Below are 18,259 nucleotides of genomic sequence, written 5' to 3'. Positions count from 1 at the left end.
CATGAAAATTTTTATCTTAAGCACAATTGTACAACACACAAAAGCCTTACCTCCATAAACAATTCCAAACTGTCCTGATCCCAATACTTCATCTGGGAAGATCTGGTACACAGTGCTAATATCCTGTTTATATAAACAACAGATATTAAAAGCCCTAAGGATATAGAAAGAAAATTTTGTATTTCATTTGCTTTTTCTAGTGGGAAGTAGCATTCTTTTAGTACAGTACATTTTAAAATACATTATCTGCCAAAAAACTCAGGTGTGTTTTCTTACAAGCCACAGTAACTAACTGCTGTAAAACCTGATGAATCTTCAACTGGTTCACTGAGAAGGGTAAAATATTTCATTTGTACCAGAGAGGCAGTCTCATGTCTCACTATTCCTCAGTGCAGTAACACAGGCTAAAGCACAAGGTGTTAGCAGATTCATTTGGGAGACTCAAAAAAAAAATCAAATCTTACAGCTCAGTTTTATTTTTCTGATATTCAACCAGCAGCATATACAACAAAGAGTAGAAGAGTGTTTAATTCATAATAAAGGCAGTCTTACTTTTTTGCTGGAAACAAACCGACACATCCCTAGCAGGCAATCTTTTTCTGACAACTACCAGACCTGTCCCAAAGCTTTACTGCAGGGAGGATCTACTTTTTCTATCTGCCATGAGATAGAAAGCAAGCAGTGTGACTGCTTAACTTGACCACATGATCTATATCTAAGTGTCCTAGAGTAAAACAAACCCAGAATTCTCTATGTGTGTGTTGTATGTTCCTCTGGAGAGAGTTTCATCTTGAACAACAGAGAATATCTGATCTCTCAGATATGACAGGAATTGGTATATTTATCAAGGTTTGTGGTCATTTTTACAAAGTTCAGTTGATAAATTCCATGAACTAGTAATTTCTACACCTTGCTTTTCCATTTGGTAATTAACATCCTACACAGATCCACAGTTACAGCCTGTGAAATTACCCACACATAATTCTTGCATCTTGAGAAAAGGTGCCGCGAAGATGGTTTTTGTCAAAAGTTAAGAAAGCTAATTGTTTGTTAATTTCTTCAAAGTAAGCGAGAAATGGCTGATGGGAACTCCTCTAACACTCCTCTTGAAAAGCCGATCAATGACTTTGCCAGTTTAATCATAGCATGTCTAGCACCAGCATCCAGAGAACACTCACCACGTTTTCTTGGACTTGGCAGTTTGACACAGAAATACTGACGGATATATCCCCTGGGGAAGAAAGCAAAATATACTTTAGATTGCTCTGCTTTTAGTTCAAACATGCAGTAATAGGAAATGACATTCATATTACAACAGTATCTACTGACAGCTCTAGAAATTAGACCAATTAGGTCAGCTTGTTTGTCCACCAGCTAATATAAAATTATACCAGCCCACAAACACATGAATTGAACAACTGTTTTGCGGTGTAGGGAAAAAAATTATAGTATTATAGAATTCATTAATAATTTTTTAATAGTGAAGTCTCATAATTCCTATTTATAAGCTTTTTATTGCTTTTTCTCATTCTATTTTGAGGCTTTGTGTCTCACTCAAGTAACAACTGCAACTAAACTGGTTTTATTTAGTGGAATTAATAATAATTTTATTTAGTCACCTACAACATATTTGATACTATTCAGTGAAGCCAAATACACATTCAAATTAGACTGCGTACTGTTATATAAGTAATACACATTTCAACTGGCTTAACAGACATTATTAACACTTAAAAATTAAAACAGACATAGTGGAAACAAAACCTTGCACCTGCATTTTAATACAACAAACACCAGACCCAACTTCTATCAATTAGCTTAGGATGTTATAAACATGTCACAAGCATTTGAACTGCAAACTTACTGAGGGGAAATTCAGAATACATCCACTGCTAACTGCATTACACAAAGACAATCCTTTGGGAAAGAAAGTATGCTTCTTTGCAACACTGTCAGTTCTGTCTCCTAATTCTGTGTAGAATCCTATTCATGCTGACTTTCAATTTGTTCAAATAAAAATTTCAAAACCAGTGTCCCCTACTATGAGGCCTGTATTACACACTGAAGACACTTGCTACTACCCATCAGCATTAATCCTAGTTGCAGTAAGTAACATGAGTAACTTCTGCCTCATATCCCCCTTCTGTAGGAAGACTGCTTTTGGCATAGAATGTTTCAGTTATGGAGAGGTTTTTAATCATTGCTAATTTGTTTTCAAATATATGTACTGTTGTGTTTACATGAATGCTTTTCATGTGTTTACATGAAAAGCATGGACAAAGACACAGACAGGTCTTAGAATTTGAGCAAAAGAAAGAAGGTTGCTATCATTCTCATTGTCCACAAGAAATCGTTCTAAATGTCTCAGACAACCTTAATTTTTGCACATATAACCCAAAGATAACTACTTACTTGTAAAGAAATTTTTTAAACTTCCCAATAGGGAGACAAGACAGCTGTCATGCCCAGTCCAATATTTTAAATGATTTGTTTAGCTCCACTGGACTCAAACCGGGGCACTAGGCAACTAGTCTGACGGAAATGACATCCAGAATTTGACACTGTTTTATACAAGATCCCAGTTGAGAAAGCAAAGGACATTGCTGATCTAATCTGATATGTGAGCTGTTGTGCCTGGAGATGCAATGCCACAGCCTGTTGTATTACTTAGTTTCTGAAGGGCTTGTGATCTCATTAGCATTTTGTGCTGCATTAATAGCATCCAGATGTCAAGTGCTAAAGTGGATGTATATTGCAACAAAAGGTCTAATCCAAATTATGTAGACATATTCAAATTCTCTTTACATTGACTAGGCTGAACAGAATACAGAGCAACCACAGCAGCACATGGCTAGTAGTGGGGAATTGTTTGCTCTGTGCTACTTTATTATCAGTACCCAAGACAGACTTAAACAGGTCTCATATTTTGTTTACATGAACTGTCACCTTTGCTAGAGAATTACACAAAGGTATGTAAATTGGAAGCTAAGATATATTCAGTCCTTTTGGTCCTGGATAACATATATGCCCTTGTTGTGCTTAAAATAGCTGTTCCTCACACTTGAGCTCTTTTCATCTCAGCATGGGACAATGTTTGAGGCAGCTGTACAGGCAAATATGACGAAAAGGAGCATATCATCTGTGCTGCAGTGACCCAAAGAGTGAAGAACTGCTTCTGCAGACAGCTAGAAACAAACTAGTCAGGATGGGAAATCCATTCCAAACTGGAGCTCAGAAAATTTCATCCCTCTGCACAAGGAGGCTATTTCTCACACCAGCAATGCAAATTTGAATTAGAAACCTTACTAATTTCATAACTGTTTGCTTACTGCAAATATCTGAATCTTGTATATCAATACAGATGTCCTACTACAAACTGAAAACACATCGATCAGAAACTCTGGTGTTTAAAATAATATGGAAGACAAGAGACAAGCAATGACAGAACAGCCTTTACCAGCTGTGCAATACATCCTTTCAATGTGTGCAGAAGACTGAGCAATGCCATTTGAGATGTGATTCTCCTTATCAGAAATGGAGGAAATGAATAGACTTACTGTGCAGGCTGGGTCCTGACCCAGTGGATGCTCCTTTAGGGATGACAGGCATCAGGGCGTGCTGTATTGCCATCTCCCACATCCGTGCCACATCAATGCCAATACCACCGCTGATAACGCTATTGTTCAGTGGAACACTTGAGAGGTTGTCTATGTTTTCTCCAACATAATAGACTATATTTGCTGTGCTTATTTCAAAACAATGAGGATTGGCTCCTTGAGGCAGCAAATTGAAAGTTTTTGCAGGTTCCAGAGATAAAATTTCAGACAACGGGATTTCCTAAAATAAAAGAATATTTTACTTTCTGTGTATATATTATCAACATATAAAACTTTAGCATGAGCTTTATTTGATTAGTTTATGATACCAGTTGTTGCCCTTTACCACATGCTTCTTGTACAAACAAAAAGGCTCTTGTAACCTGAAACTCTGTGATACAGAGGACTGTTGATGGTAAAATACTAAATGTTTCTCTCCAAGACTAAATAGAACTTTAATTACTTAACTGAACTTATCAAAGAGAGTAGTGAGGCTACTTCAGAAAAAAAGCAGGGCCATCCATGTATCAAGAGAACTCCATTAGAAAATAAAACCTTGTTGACTTCTCATATAAAAAGTTTGTATTTCCACAACACACATTTATGGGTCCTTGTTAGCTGACAGCTTTCTGATCAAAGAATTGTTTGTGAAAACCAGAACACACATACACAGCCTAAGTAATAAAATTTAACAAAAACCTAGACAGAAGTTATACTATTATTGTAGTTTTAGTAAGCATCAATTTAGCCATTTAGTCCTTATATTCTGCTGGTATAAAAAGAGGTTGAAAAATATTCCTTACTTTGTAATATTTGCTTCCAGTATCATTTTGAAAAAGTGTAATGCATTTGCTGTCCAGCCTCCAGTAGTGTCGCTTTCTCTGCAACGAAAATGAAGTAAATTAATGCAATGTTCATTTTGCAGAAGCACCACTGCCAAAATGTTTCTTTAGTTTGAAGAGATGTACTGTGAAAAATAAGGACCCAATTACTATTACAAGATTTTAATGAAGACTTCATAATTGAGTTTAGAATTTATAGACCTCTTATTATGCTTTGCTATTTCAGGAATAGCTCTATTAAAATTGTACAACTTTTAAAAATTTAAAATGTCATTATGATGTCTGCATTACATTCAGCACAATTTGCTGATATATACGATCCTAAAACGATTGAAATTTATTTTTGTATTCCTTTTAACACCCCAGTTCACTTTTGAAGGACACATACTGAAGGCTTTATTCATGTTTTAGCAGGTAGGAATGAAAATAGCCTTTTCCACACTAAATCTACTTTACAAAAGCCTCAATTCAACTGGCAGTAAGGAGAGTGCAGCTGGAAAGTACAGCTACTTTACAGAATCCCTTAATGTTATGTTTCACTTCCTTAAGAACAATTTTACATTTGAGTGTCTATGATAATGCAACAGATACAATCAGATGGTTTCTGCATGTTTTAACTGTCTCCTGTTCTTACAAGCAGTGCCAGTCTTTAATACGATAAGAATTGGAACTTTAGGAATCATAAAAATTGCAAAAAATGCCTTACACGAGTGACTGTAAATTACCAGAGTATTGTTACAATTTGATTCTATACAATATAACATGTACTGGAAGACAAGTCTTCCATAACAATTCTTACCAGTGTGTCCTTGCTTGTATAGTGAACCATCCAACCCTCCTTCATTACTGTGCTACTTCTCCTTTTTGTGTGCTTCACAGACTGTACCACCCTCATTAATGGAATATTGTTGCTGGTTGAAGGGCTTAAGAATAAATCATTAAAGGCTTTTAAAAAGAAGATAACTTTGGACAAAAAGAAAAAAAAATCTTTAAAATCAGAACACATATATACACACAGAGAGAAATTATCCATATTTATCATTACTAGCAGATCTGGTTTGTACACTATTTGATTTTGTCATTCCAAGTATCTTGAGATTATGAAGAAGAAAGACTGTAATGCTACACCAAGGGAATGTCAGAGACCTTCTGAAGGCTTACACGCATTCTTCCAAAAAATTTCTAAGAAAACAGGCAAATGACTAGGGCCTCAGCTAGGCTGTGGGAGCCATTGCTCAAGATTGTGCAATGTATGATGCAGAGCAGTACTTGATCTTGAATCTCTCATAATCTGCGTAGACACTTTCCATCAGACTACTGTCCTGCGATCTTGCTTGGGCTCAAACATGCAATGAGGTGATGACACTTCATGGAGTAGAAAACATGTCGGCTGCCCAGCTGCACACACCCTGGCCAGGCACAGCAGAGAATCTGCTGGAATCTCTCAGAAAAAGAGAGTCTATTTAAGCTAGTCTATGCTCAAAGACTTAAGGTGAAACCCTATTGTCTCGTGGGGTATGCACACTGCAACTTTCTACCATTCAGCCAACACACAGTAAGCTGGGAAGCCATGGGGATGTGACAGCAGGCATGATTGCACACCAGATAAAATCTGGTAGTAACCAGAAGCAACCTAGCCCATCATCCTTACTGTTAGAGTTAACATTTCCTAAATCAGATTCTGTGTAATGGAATATGGACTCAATCTGTTCAGTCCTAAATGCGAATACTTGGTTACTCCTGGCGAAAATGTAAATAGTGACACTGCATTGTATGTGAAAACAGGGCACAACACTGCTCTTGTATTATTCCCTGATAGCAAAGTTACTGGTGCAACAACTCCAACAAAAAAGGGCTGACATTATTTAGGAAAAGAATAATATGCTAAGTTCCCAAAGCTGTTGTGACTGTACATGTCTGCAGATGGCCCTACTTCACTGTAATGCATTCTGGAAATAAATTTTATGAATTGGTAGTTTCCCATCAAAATGCAGAAAGTGCTGTCTGAAAGTTTAATTAAGTATGTAACATATAGTAAACATCTCTTTTCTGCCTAAAAATTATTTCATTATCTGCAGTTTTTTAAACCCGACAAAAGGTTTACTTTTTGTCTTTTATAGATCACGTAAAAAATACCCATGGATACAAAAATTACCCTTAGAAGTAACTGCAGAGAGGTATTACTGGAAATACAAGAATCTCCCTTACATAAGTAAAACGTGTACCTTGGTTATAAATGTTTAATTAGTACAATTGAGTATTTTTATTTTGAAAACTTGCAATGCTCTCTGCTTAATAAAACTTGGAAATTTAAAATGTTCTGTGACAATGATTTCATGATCTAAGCACAGGCTCATATTCCAATGATACAAGGTGTCTATACATCATATACATCATAGCTCGGCAGATAAATATGACAGTAGTTCACCACTGCATGAAGTAAAACTGCATATTGTTGAAATAGATCACTTTCTATTAGTGTAACAGGTGTATGACAGTAACATAGAAATAAGGGGAACATATGACTGAGAGAGACCCCCCATAACAAGCAAAACAAAAGAGGAAATTGCAGGGCAAACAAACCTGTGAAAGAAAAATGTTTTATAAGGTATAGATCCCTTAAAGGTATAGATCCCTTGCATCAAGGATATTACAGCTGAAATTACCTTAGTTCATTTTAGGTTCCTTGACAATGAATAATCCCTACTTTTTCCATACTATTTGAACAGTTCCAATAAGTGAATAATGTTTCTTCTCTTAGTTCACTTCTAAGGTACGTTGCACAACTCAGTTCCTGTTTTCCTTCCTGAATGGTCATTTCAAAGCACTAACCTATTTTGTAAACTTGCTTCAAGTTACTACTTTAAGTTTGTCAAACCTCCCTTTTTAATAAAGGCACCTAAAAATGCAAACAATTAATCTAGAACTGATTATACCATAGCCAGTTACACAGATTGTTTATTTATTTAAATGACCAGGCACTGCACTGTTAAAGCAGGGAAAGAATGCCTTGGTAAATAATTAAACAATAAATAAATGAATATTCTACCAGTGCACAAATAGTTTCATATCATCTTCATATGAGAACAGACCTGTAGGAACTGATTTTGCATAAGTTTTCAAATGCTGCTTTAACTTGACAATAAAGCTTCCCTTAAATTACTAATGCATATAATCAGCAGAGCATTCTCACTGCACTTTCGAACACTTCACCACCATTTCCCATTCTAAATGAGTGAGAACAGTGACCACGTAGATTCCCCCTTGAGCCCTAGCATGATATGTACAAATCAATACAAAGGAAGATGGAAGGTACACTCATCCCCCAGCTCACCTGATCATCCTGTTGGATTCATCGTGATCCAGATCAGCATCCTGCATTTCTCCATTGTCACTATGGCAGCCTGTCATTGACATCTCTGAATCATGAGCCATAGATTCTTCCATGTCATCGATAAAGCCACTGTTTCTTTCACTGTCATTGTCATCACTCCCTTCTTCCATAACCACATCAGACTCAGCCCCAGGACTAAGAAGGTCTGGAATATCATTTCTCAAGTTATTATCTAAAAACATGTAATACTCCAACTACAACACCCTGGCATATTTTAAGCTTCCAAAAAACTCAAGTTCTCTTTGGAAGTCTGTTGCCTGTACCTAGACAATATAAAGTAGACAATTACTTATAATGTGAACTGTATATTCCTTTGCACAGGAACAGTGGTTTCTGTGAAGCCTGCACAAAGCAGAACAATAATCAATACCACTGAAACAATGCTCCCTGCCATTAGAGAAGAAATATCAAAGAAGCATCAAAATCAAAGACTTAGGGTTTCACTGATTTGACTGTGACATAGCATTAAAAGCATCATCCAGCTTATATTTAAATTATATTAAACTTTCCAGTTTCCAAATTAGGTAAGCCTAAGCAAGATCAGAGTAGGAAACAACTCTTTGTTGCATTGTTGCTTGTGAATGGATTTATGTGGAATATAAAATCAGTAGTCCAGTCAGAGGGTAAAGACAGCATTAGTTTTTCTGGGATGTTGCAGTGTTTCAAAAATTTGAAGTAAGGTTAAAATCATATACAAAACATCAAATAGTTTCTCCTAGCAACTTTTGCCTAATTGTATGGAGGAAGGTTCTTAACAGCCAGTGTAGGCAATATAGGCAACACAAGAAAAAGCACATTGAATTGTCTGACAGCAAAATGTTTGGAATCTATGGCATTTCACTGAAATTAGATGTGCACATCTGAAAAGTTTGTTTTCATGTACAGTAGTCTTAAGATATTTGGATATAAATTACTGATGTGTGATTAAGAGCCACATACTTCATCTAGCAGAACCAGTCATTCACTCATGAATGATACTTCACAGTGCAAAGCCCTCTCTTTGCTATTCCTACAACACTTTTAAAATCTCTATTTTTAATAAACTTACAATTAGTTAAAAATAACTCCTTACATTTAGTATATAATGCATTTACTACTGACACCATACTTAGAATTTCATTGCTTCAGCTCTTCTTTCACTTACTATTTTAGGGAAGATGCATCACACAGCAGATGGACAAAATGACAGATACTGTATTTTGTTTATTAAGTTTGAAAATAATGTGAACCAAATTACTGTGAGAATACAAATGAGGTACCAGATAAAATTGCCTTTGATAATCCCAGGGACCCTCTATCAATCACTCAGGACACACAATTCAGAGTTCTACAAGGATTCTACGTATACCATACTAAGAATATTATTTGGTGTATAAAAGCCAAGTTCTATAAATTTTAAGAATGCAATCTTCAAGGAATACACTTGGAATAAGCCCAGGATATGTGTTCTCACCCCAAGTGACTCTGCATAAGCTTTCCTAAGACAAACTATCACTTCCCATTAGGCCAGCATCAGATGCACCTGTCAGGAGCAAAGTCCAACCAAAAGCAGCATGTTGCTTGTGAAGCAAAGGTGGGGAGAGGGCAGAGGGGGTGTGTTGGAGGGATGAAATACAGCTGCCTCAGCAGGAAAAATTTATAATCTACAAGCAGATTTAGTTACTTTCTCTGACTGCAAATTTCAGGGAAAACTTTACACTCCTATCAATGGAATTAACATCTCAAGGTGTATATTTTAGATTTTGAAAACCAAAGCACAAATGCCCATTGGCAACATTACTTGCACTCCTGAAGAAATAGTTATGTTGCAGGATGGTTAATGGTTAAGTGAGGTATAAATGCAGGATTAAAAAAAAATAAATAATAGTGACTCCAAGAGTCCAGTGAGAGGTGCATCAGAAAGGACATTCAGTACGAAGACATCATCTGCTTTCCAGAAAATCATGCACCTCATCACATTTCAAGTGGAATACCTAGTATCTGTAGTAATTTTCCTATTAAACATAAAAACTTCATAGTGATACAGTAACACTACTATGAGAAATACTGTGAAAAAAAATTAGTTAACGTTCCTAATTTTGGAATTTCTTGATATATCTTCAATAAAGTAGACCACTGATTTAAAGGAAAAAGAATGTGTCATAAGGTAATACTTTATTAACCTCAGAAGCAGTTTAGGCTGAGAACACAGTAATATGCATTAGAAACTGAGCACTTCACCACACTTCACACAGGAAAGTGACATTTTCCAGGCGATCAACAACTCTTCCACAACCACTCCTTTTTTCCTCCAGTGCTGTCTGTCAAGCCTACCCATACACCCTTATACTTAACACAAAACAGCAGCACATGCATGGTGTCAAGATAGTCAAGCAGATAGCAGATAGTCAAGACTTCATTTGTGGATACTGGTTATGATTAGTTTTATGCCATCAGTAAATGGTGCAATTTTTTTCTGAAGGGCATTCCTAGTTCTTCTAGGTATATTTTCTCTTCTCAGGAAGATCATCCATAACCACTTTTTTCTCCCCGCACATTGAAAGATAATTTTGTGCTTCTATCTGACAGGTGAGTGCCAGCTTCTCGCATGTGGCTTTTGCCTTTCCTCTGGCACTCTGCATTTAGCAGGCATTATCACAGGGCCATTTTGCTGCTGACATCACCTCTGTGGCAGAGCTTAGCCTGTCTGCCAGTGCTGCCTATCTGGAAGAAACACATTCTTAACTGATGGTGTATGAGCTACTCACAGCATACCTCCCACACCTCATCTTCACCATACAACAGAAATAATGCAGAGGAAAGGCCACTCCCAAACAATGCAAAAATGTGTGTTTGTACACGTCACGGTTTTACATTTTTCTTTTATTTAACTGATAGTTTAAACAATGACAGAACAACTGTTAATGCAACTTACCTCCATTAATGGCAACTTCCCCCAGGCAGTTATTTGGCACTTTAGGAGCACAGCGTTTGTGACAGTTGAATCTACAGTCTGATAAGTGAAAAAGGAACACATCCAAATTATTTCTTTTTCTGTGACACAACTATATTTTATCTTGCTCTGCAGCTTATAGATGTTAAGCCCTATCATTTCATTAATACAAGTTGTATGCTCCAAGAGTGTGCACTAGCCTGGCTCCATGCTGCCTGTCATTGGAAGGGACAGGATGAAGATGCTAGAAGCACGTGTCTGAGGGGAGAAACAGCCTTTCCAAGGATAGTTGGGTGGTGTGGCACTACAGCAGCCAAAGTGGTGCTCAGCTCATCTAGGGGAGTGATGAGACAAGTGCTTGGCTCCAAAGCCAGAGATGCCTTTCTGGTGAAAGAAGCAGAATGGGCTGCAGTGTATCAGCTGCAGTTTCAGAGACTGACTACATAGGAAATACCAATGACTGAAAATTGAAACAGGAGAACCCTAACCAACAATTTTAGGTGAGAAAATATTTGGTTTTTACATCTCAAGGCAACTTCTAGACAGCTTGCAACTGCGGGTTCCTTCAGTCCTTTCCCTGCATTTCAAATTTTTTTTTACTTCTTTCATATGTGTTAAGTAGCACTTCATTAGATGTCACGGGAATTGTTTTCTTTTGGCTTATGAACACATTTTACTTAAACTAAGAGCTGTAACTTATTAACATACCAGGAAAACCAAAGAATCAGGAAGGAAAAAAATATACTACAGTTGTCTATACCCTTGTAACTATTTAAGATTGATCAAAAAACCAACTAGAGGTACAGCAGTGCCAAACTACAGATTTTTTTTTTTTTTTTAAATTAGGTTAATATTTGCTTAGGTCACCAGGATTCAAAATGAACTGAAACAGGTGATGCTTTGATAGGTATTTTGCTTTAGTTAAATCGTATCAGAATCACGCCTTAAGTTAAATGAATGCAACTTTGAATTTTTGCAGGGTTTAAAGAAGTAACACAAAGTATACTGATTAATCTTAGGATAGTTATTATTTATTGTAATAGAAGGGAGGTGATTTTAAGCATCCATTAGCCAACATTCCAACCCTACAGCATGCACAATGCTTTGTATTTATGGGCTAAGGTTGGCTAAGGTGAGCCAGCAATCTAGGCTACGATCCAAGGAGCCTGACTCACTTCAGCACCTACTAAGGTACACAATGCCATGAGACTTGAGAGCACATTAGTCACACTGAAAAAATGTGGGTTTAAATTCTCATATAACACCATCTTATTTTACTTCCATTCCAACTTCCCCAAAACACTGAGCTGCTGAGGCTCAGGCATATGCTTCAATTCATACACAGGACTTTGCAGATTGAAAACAATGAAGATAAGAATATAGTCCATTATGTTAACTATTCTCCTGTAAGCACAGGTTCACCTATGCCAAATACAAGATCATTTACACCTGAATGAAAAATGTGAGCTACTGCATATACACCAAACGGTAAGAATGAACAGCTGCACAGCCAGCTCCTACAGAACACCAATTACTGTAATTTTAACTGCTGCTTAATCCAGTGTAATTGTACATGTGCCTACACACAGACAGTTTAGTGAGGAAATCATGAATAAGGCTACATAGTAACCACTCAAACACTAATTTATTAATTTTATTATGCTTAGCTTTTATGTTCCTGAAGAACATTTACTTACCTTTGCACTGCAAACCCTGTCTAAAAAGCCCTTTGAGAAGCTTCTTGCAGTACTGGCAAACTGTTGGACGTGTGTAGGAGTGGATGACAAAAGTATGAGGCACTTTAACCTTTGACAGTAAAATCTTGTCTAGTTGAATAGGTCGTCCAATATAGGACTGTGAATTCGACCTCTTCTCTCGCCCAGTGTAAGATTCTGATGGTGTCTTTTGCTGTAAAATTCATAAAAAGGAGTTTTGTTTTCATTTTAAAAAGAATATCATATTCATATATTCTCTCACTTCAATAACACTGTCATATGTCATAAAAAGTCATGTGCCTTTAAACAATAATAAAATATGCATCATGCCCCTCTCAGACTGCTTTTGAAAAATTTGAATGGTACTGAACAACACCTTTGCCAACACTACTGTCATGCACTTCACACTGTGACTGAAACAGGTTTTTATTTTAAAAAAAATTAATCAAAATTAAAATGCACATTAAAATTTATTAGAAAAGCATTTTACATCCTGATAAAACCCATTTTTACCTCTTATTTTCTGTTTTACATCGTAAGTAACTTTTAAAGGCTGTGTTTTTTGTATAAATAATAAGAAAATTATTATGCCATTCTATGTGCATGTAGGTTAAGGACAGAAAAACTATTAGTATTTTCCATCCCCTTTATTTATTATGTTTGCTATCCCTAACCTTACTACATTTAGATTATGCAAAAGAGATCACAATAGGTATTTAAAGGGGGGGTGTGCATATATATACACATATACCCTCCCCCTTAAAATACCTATTTATATATATATATATGTGTGTGTGTGTGTGTGTGTGTATCTCTGATGTCAGACATAAAGCATAAAGCATTAAATCCAAAGAATTTCTGGAATAAAAGAGTAACCTTATTTTCTCTACTGAATTAATTTAAATGTACATATGATAATTAACCCAGAAAACAACTCACCTAGAAAACTGCTTTCTCCTTATACTTGGCCTTGAGAAACAACCAAACTACACCCAAACTAACATCGAAAGGATAAAAAAAAGTGAGCAAATGCAGCTTGATTATTTAAAATGCAGTACCTTCTCACTATCATCTGCATATAATCTGATAACTGAGGGCCAGAAAACAAATCACTCAGAGTGAGCAACCACTCACAGCAGCTGCAGTAGCAGCTGAAGTTTCAGGCAGACATTAACTTGAAACACTGCTTAGACTCAAACACATAATGCTATAAAAATTCCTCCATCTGATTACTATTTCCCAGTCACCAAAACACAGAAAAATGCATTTTTGTATGCTTCTGTCTGAGCTTTTTGGATAAAGAGGAATTGAAAAGTCATTTTAATGGTAGAAGAACCTAAGGAATTAGTTCCAGGCTTTGCCTTCACAGTGTATTTGCCATGGGGGGAAAAAAAAAATTCTTCCTTACAAAGTTCATATAGACTTATTGCTGTGAAGATAAATTCTTTGATTACACTGTAGATTTAGGTGTCTTTTCCAAGAGACATAAAGATCCACTGTACTAATGCAGTCCTTTCAAATAAAGTAAAAACATGCAAAACACATTGAATGAGCCAGGTACATATGGTCACCACAAAGAAACTAGATTGAAGGAAGTGTAAGAAAGCATCTGTCTTTTCTTTATCACAAATTAAAGTGGAAAAAGCCTGAGTAATTCAGTGATATTATAGGTTTATTACTTCCTGAGGTTTAAATCTTCTTGCGTGGCAAAGCACTTATGCATATTAAAAAACCCAAACAATTAATTAGTCTCAATTTAAGATTAAATTTATTTAAGATTTGTTAACTTAATAAAATTTTCCTAATATTTCTAAGACAGGCTGCACTAAATCTTATGAAGTCAACATGAACAGGCCTGTAAAATGGAAGGCAGAAGACCATCAGGACAGAAGAATGAGCCACATATTCTGAACAAACTGCATCACTCAGCTAAGTGAGAGCCACCTGGAAATTACAGCCCTCAGTGTTTGTGGACAGGGCAAAGCTCACCAGGAGCAGTGAGAAATAGAGATGCAGTTCTCTCAGTTTTATGCCTGTGTACAGTAGAAACAATTTTGGTCCAGACTGATGCTACTTCACAGTCCTAGTTCAGTGCCTTACAAGTGCCAGCCTCAACCCTACTCAATGACCAGAGACCTAACTCTGAGTTTGTTCTTCAGCGCTCACAAGAAGAGTTTTGTTTGTGGCATACTACAATTTAATGTAAATATTTTCTTTTTGAATAAAATAATTCCTAAAGGGTTCATCCTAATTTATATCACTACTTGCAATGCAATAGTCACAACACTTTGCTCTCTCTTTCTTGAATCTGGAAATTTGGTGAACATTTTGCATGTAGTGATGTTAGTCTCTTAAAATGAAGTTTAACTCAAAAGGAGTAAGAATATATAAGGGAAAGAGCTCTAGTGCTTGCCTTCATTATGTCACTGTAACAAACTAATATTTCAGTTTACCATTCTTATCGCTAGAGCTATTTCTTCACAGTCTTACTCCTGTCTGCAGTAAAAGTGATCCAAATATCTCCTAACACCGTCATCTCTCTTAGATTCCTGACTAATGTAATCTACATTAAACCTATTTTCTATGATCACTCTTTGCCTTCATTTTCTAAATTATTGCTTAATCAAAAATTATTTTGGCGACCTGCTAAATACTGCTAAAAGCAAAGTCCAAATTACTTATACCTAGGTGACTTCATGCTTAAAGGATTTTAGAAAGCTGGTTTGGCCGTTTTCCTCATCAAATGCCTTTCAGGTTTTAGAAACTTCAGCAGTGTTGCAGAAATGTACTGAGACTAATCTTGGGCAGTTATGATTAACAGAGAGAGACAGTCTTCCCTACAGCTTTGGTTCTGACCTAGATGTCTGATCAAATCTCAGGTGTGGTACAGTACAAGTGTGGGACAAATAATTTGCGTAGATTGATGGCAAATTTTTCAGTTTTAATGTGCTAGTGTATGTTTCTGAGAAAATATCAGATTGAACAAAAAGTGAATTCCAGATGCTCTACATTGAGTTGATTGTTTCTGAGATAACTCTGAAACAGTTACTCATCATACCATCAGCCTTGATCAAATAGAGATACCATTAATAAAGCTTTCATTGTGTTGTTTGCTAGGTGGCTTTTTTTCTCAAAATTCATATTAGTCAATGCACAGTTATAATTTCTGAAATATTTACTTCAAGTCTCATTTCACATGGCTGCCAAGCCAAAAGTATTCTCTACAGCTCAAGCAGTAATGGATACTAAACAAAAGATAAAACACTGGAAAACCAACTGTAAAATGTCAGTCTACAAGTCTAGTTCATAGAGAAAAGTATTTCAGCTTTTCTCTGCCATTCCACAAGTGCTGGGCTCTACGTGCCAGCAGCTTAGCACACCAGGTAAGGCACCAGCAGTTCTCAACTTACAGTAACTTCAGGTCAAGAGGTAAAGCCGAGTTTTACTTTCTCCCACGCTAGAAAAGACACCAGAATTCATGGATATGCTCTCATTCCAGCATGCCCAGGCCTGATATGCCTGACTCCACTCCCTCCCTCTTCCAGCCAGAGGCAATGTGCCCCCTGGGTCCTGCTCAAAGGTAGCAGGGGAAGGGAAGGTGGTGACAGATAACTCATGGCAGCAGCAGCTGGAGCATCTTCCACACCCCCTGATGACTGACTGATCAGTAAAAGTACCTGCTCCCTCTCGTCAGATAAGCTTCCCCTCCCAATATTGTCCAAAAGTCCTGTCAAAATCCCTCAACTCTAATTTCCAGCACTCCCAGCATCAGATAGATGCCACAATTTTATGCCACTGAAGGCATAGGATACCAGGAACTATCCTATTTTTATTGGAAAAGCAAGAATCTCCTCCACAAAGCAGCTTCTCCTTCAGCTGGCCTGCCTGATTTGTTAGAAAGATAAATGAGTTTTTCCTGATAGCCAGCCAGACTACTGACTCAGCAAGTCTGGAAACTTCCCAGGAAATGATTGCTTAACCAGATTACACCATGGAAACTAACAGCCTGCACAGCTCCAAATACTAAACAGTCCTTTAGAACAATCATCCCAAGCAAGGAAATCCATACTTTAACTGCTCAAGAGTAGAATTTTCCAAGGGATAACACACACCAAGAAATATATGCAGATACTTAACTGTCCAACTAAGCCAGTGACACTGATCACATCCGGATACTTCAATTATGTTTTAACTGTGAGAATATCTAATAGAGTCCAGTTTGTTGACTCATATTTTGGAAAAAAAAAAAAAAGTTTGGTTTTTTAATTTCAAGAAGGAAGATGTGCCAATCTTTTCCCCAGCATGGGGCATTCCTTGACTTTTATTTAACTGATGCCTTGCTTCTTCTTGCTTCAATTTCTTTGAATTTTTGGAATATACTGAAGCCCCTCATGTGAGTTCTGGTGAGCTCTGTTGAAAGCTATTAGAAGACAACAATTTGTCTATATTAGCCAGAAGCATAAAATTATTGTACAGTCATTGCAGGAAGAAGACAGTCCCCCAAAGGTAAAAACAGCTCAGCAGATCTTTCCTGTCTTTTCTACCTTGTCCAAATACACTGCAAAATGCAATTAAGAAACTGAAATAAAGACTGATTCCCCACCAATGGATTCAGCTGTTCTTATTACCTGGATGAGTTTTACTGTCTTGTAGCATTCACATCTTTTCCTTCCAGGCACAGAAGCAAAGAAACTGTAGGGAGATGCTAAAGGGACTAATGGGAACCAATAAAAGCCCACTGCTTGGACACAAAGGTGGCCTCTTGGGAACAAAGGACCATATCTACAATCCAGCTGCATGAGCTAGTCTAAAACATAGAAGAGACTGCTTATTTCTTTTAAAATGTTTTGACAGTCCCACTAAAAATGTCCCAGGGATTCTGACAAAACTTTACTAAAAAGCTTCATAATCTATTAGAGTCAGAAAGCAACTACTTCCATTTTGGCAATCATGCTTGCAGAAACACGCCCAAGTCAGTAACTTTCACTCAGAAGGGAACAGGCTACACAATGCATACTCTACTAAATATATATATATATTCAAAACTGACACAAGTAAGTGCTGACTTTTTGCAGGCTCAATATCTAAGAAGTGTTGCAACATTATTCCTTTAGTTTACACTGAGATAATAAATCAGAAATAACAAAAGTATTCCCACAATTTTGAAATGTTTGCCTTAACAAAAGAATAAACTATCACAATCTAGGGTTTTTTATTTACTTAGACAACAGACAAAAGTGATGTCTATTTTAAAAATCCAAACAGCGATAATTGTTTGCATGAGGTTTTATTTTTAGTGTTGAAGCAGACTTGTTGAAACATGCATTTCCTTCCTACACTAAAGACAGAGGATAAAGCCTTAATATGTTCATACACAATTTCTTCACAGGAAGCTACTGTCAAGTGAGGTGCTAGAAATCTATGTAACCACAGGAACTCTGTTTTTAATGCAATGCAAATGTTGACTTTCTTTTACAAATTAAACTATGTGACTGTAATTAAGTGAATTCAAAGAAACAAATCTTCAGTTAAATATACTGAAATACCACACTTAGACTGCAATCAACTCTGTTGTCTTTCAAGGCTTCTTGCACTCCTCTCTTTAAGTCAAGTGTATGATTTAATCCTACAAGCACCACAGATAGCTATGGTCTGAAAAACATTTCACTTTCCCATGTGTAAACACATCAAAGAGCTGACTTGAGTACAAGCTGTTAATATTAAACTATCCACAGATGGAAATTATTATGTATGCTGTTCTTCTACTCAGACATCAATAG

General features: G+C 36.6%; 1 protein-coding gene across 2 annotated transcripts in view; it reads right to left on the bottom strand.

Annotated features, from left to right (window-relative positions):
* PRKD1 (protein kinase D1) overlaps positions 1-18,259 on the bottom strand; it is a 112,708-nt gene that overhangs the window by 13,972 nt on the left and 80,477 nt on the right. For both annotated transcript variants that reach the window (XM_083863475.1, XM_083863476.1), the window contains exons 5-12: positions 12,462-12,672; positions 10,747-10,824; positions 7,773-7,977; positions 5,238-5,361; positions 4,400-4,477; positions 3,558-3,837; positions 1,179-1,231; positions 51-123 (exon numbers count right to left, since the gene is read on the bottom strand). In XM_083863475.1, the coding sequence (XP_083719601.1) occupies positions 51-123; positions 1,179-1,231; positions 3,558-3,837; positions 4,400-4,477; positions 5,238-5,361; positions 7,773-7,977; positions 10,747-10,824; positions 12,462-12,672 (1,102 nt within the window). The remainder of the gene's footprint in view (positions 1-50; positions 124-1,178; positions 1,232-3,557; positions 3,838-4,399; positions 4,478-5,237; positions 5,362-7,772; positions 7,978-10,746; positions 10,825-12,461; positions 12,673-18,259) is intronic.

This window comes from Zosterops lateralis (genome assembly GCF_965231275.1).
Source record: "Zosterops lateralis genome assembly, chromosome: 6".
Lineage (NCBI taxonomy): Eukaryota > Metazoa > Chordata > Aves > Passeriformes > Zosteropidae > Zosterops > Zosterops lateralis.
The sequence above is the reverse complement of the archived record's forward strand: the minus strand, read 5'-3'. Positions and strand labels throughout refer to the sequence as shown.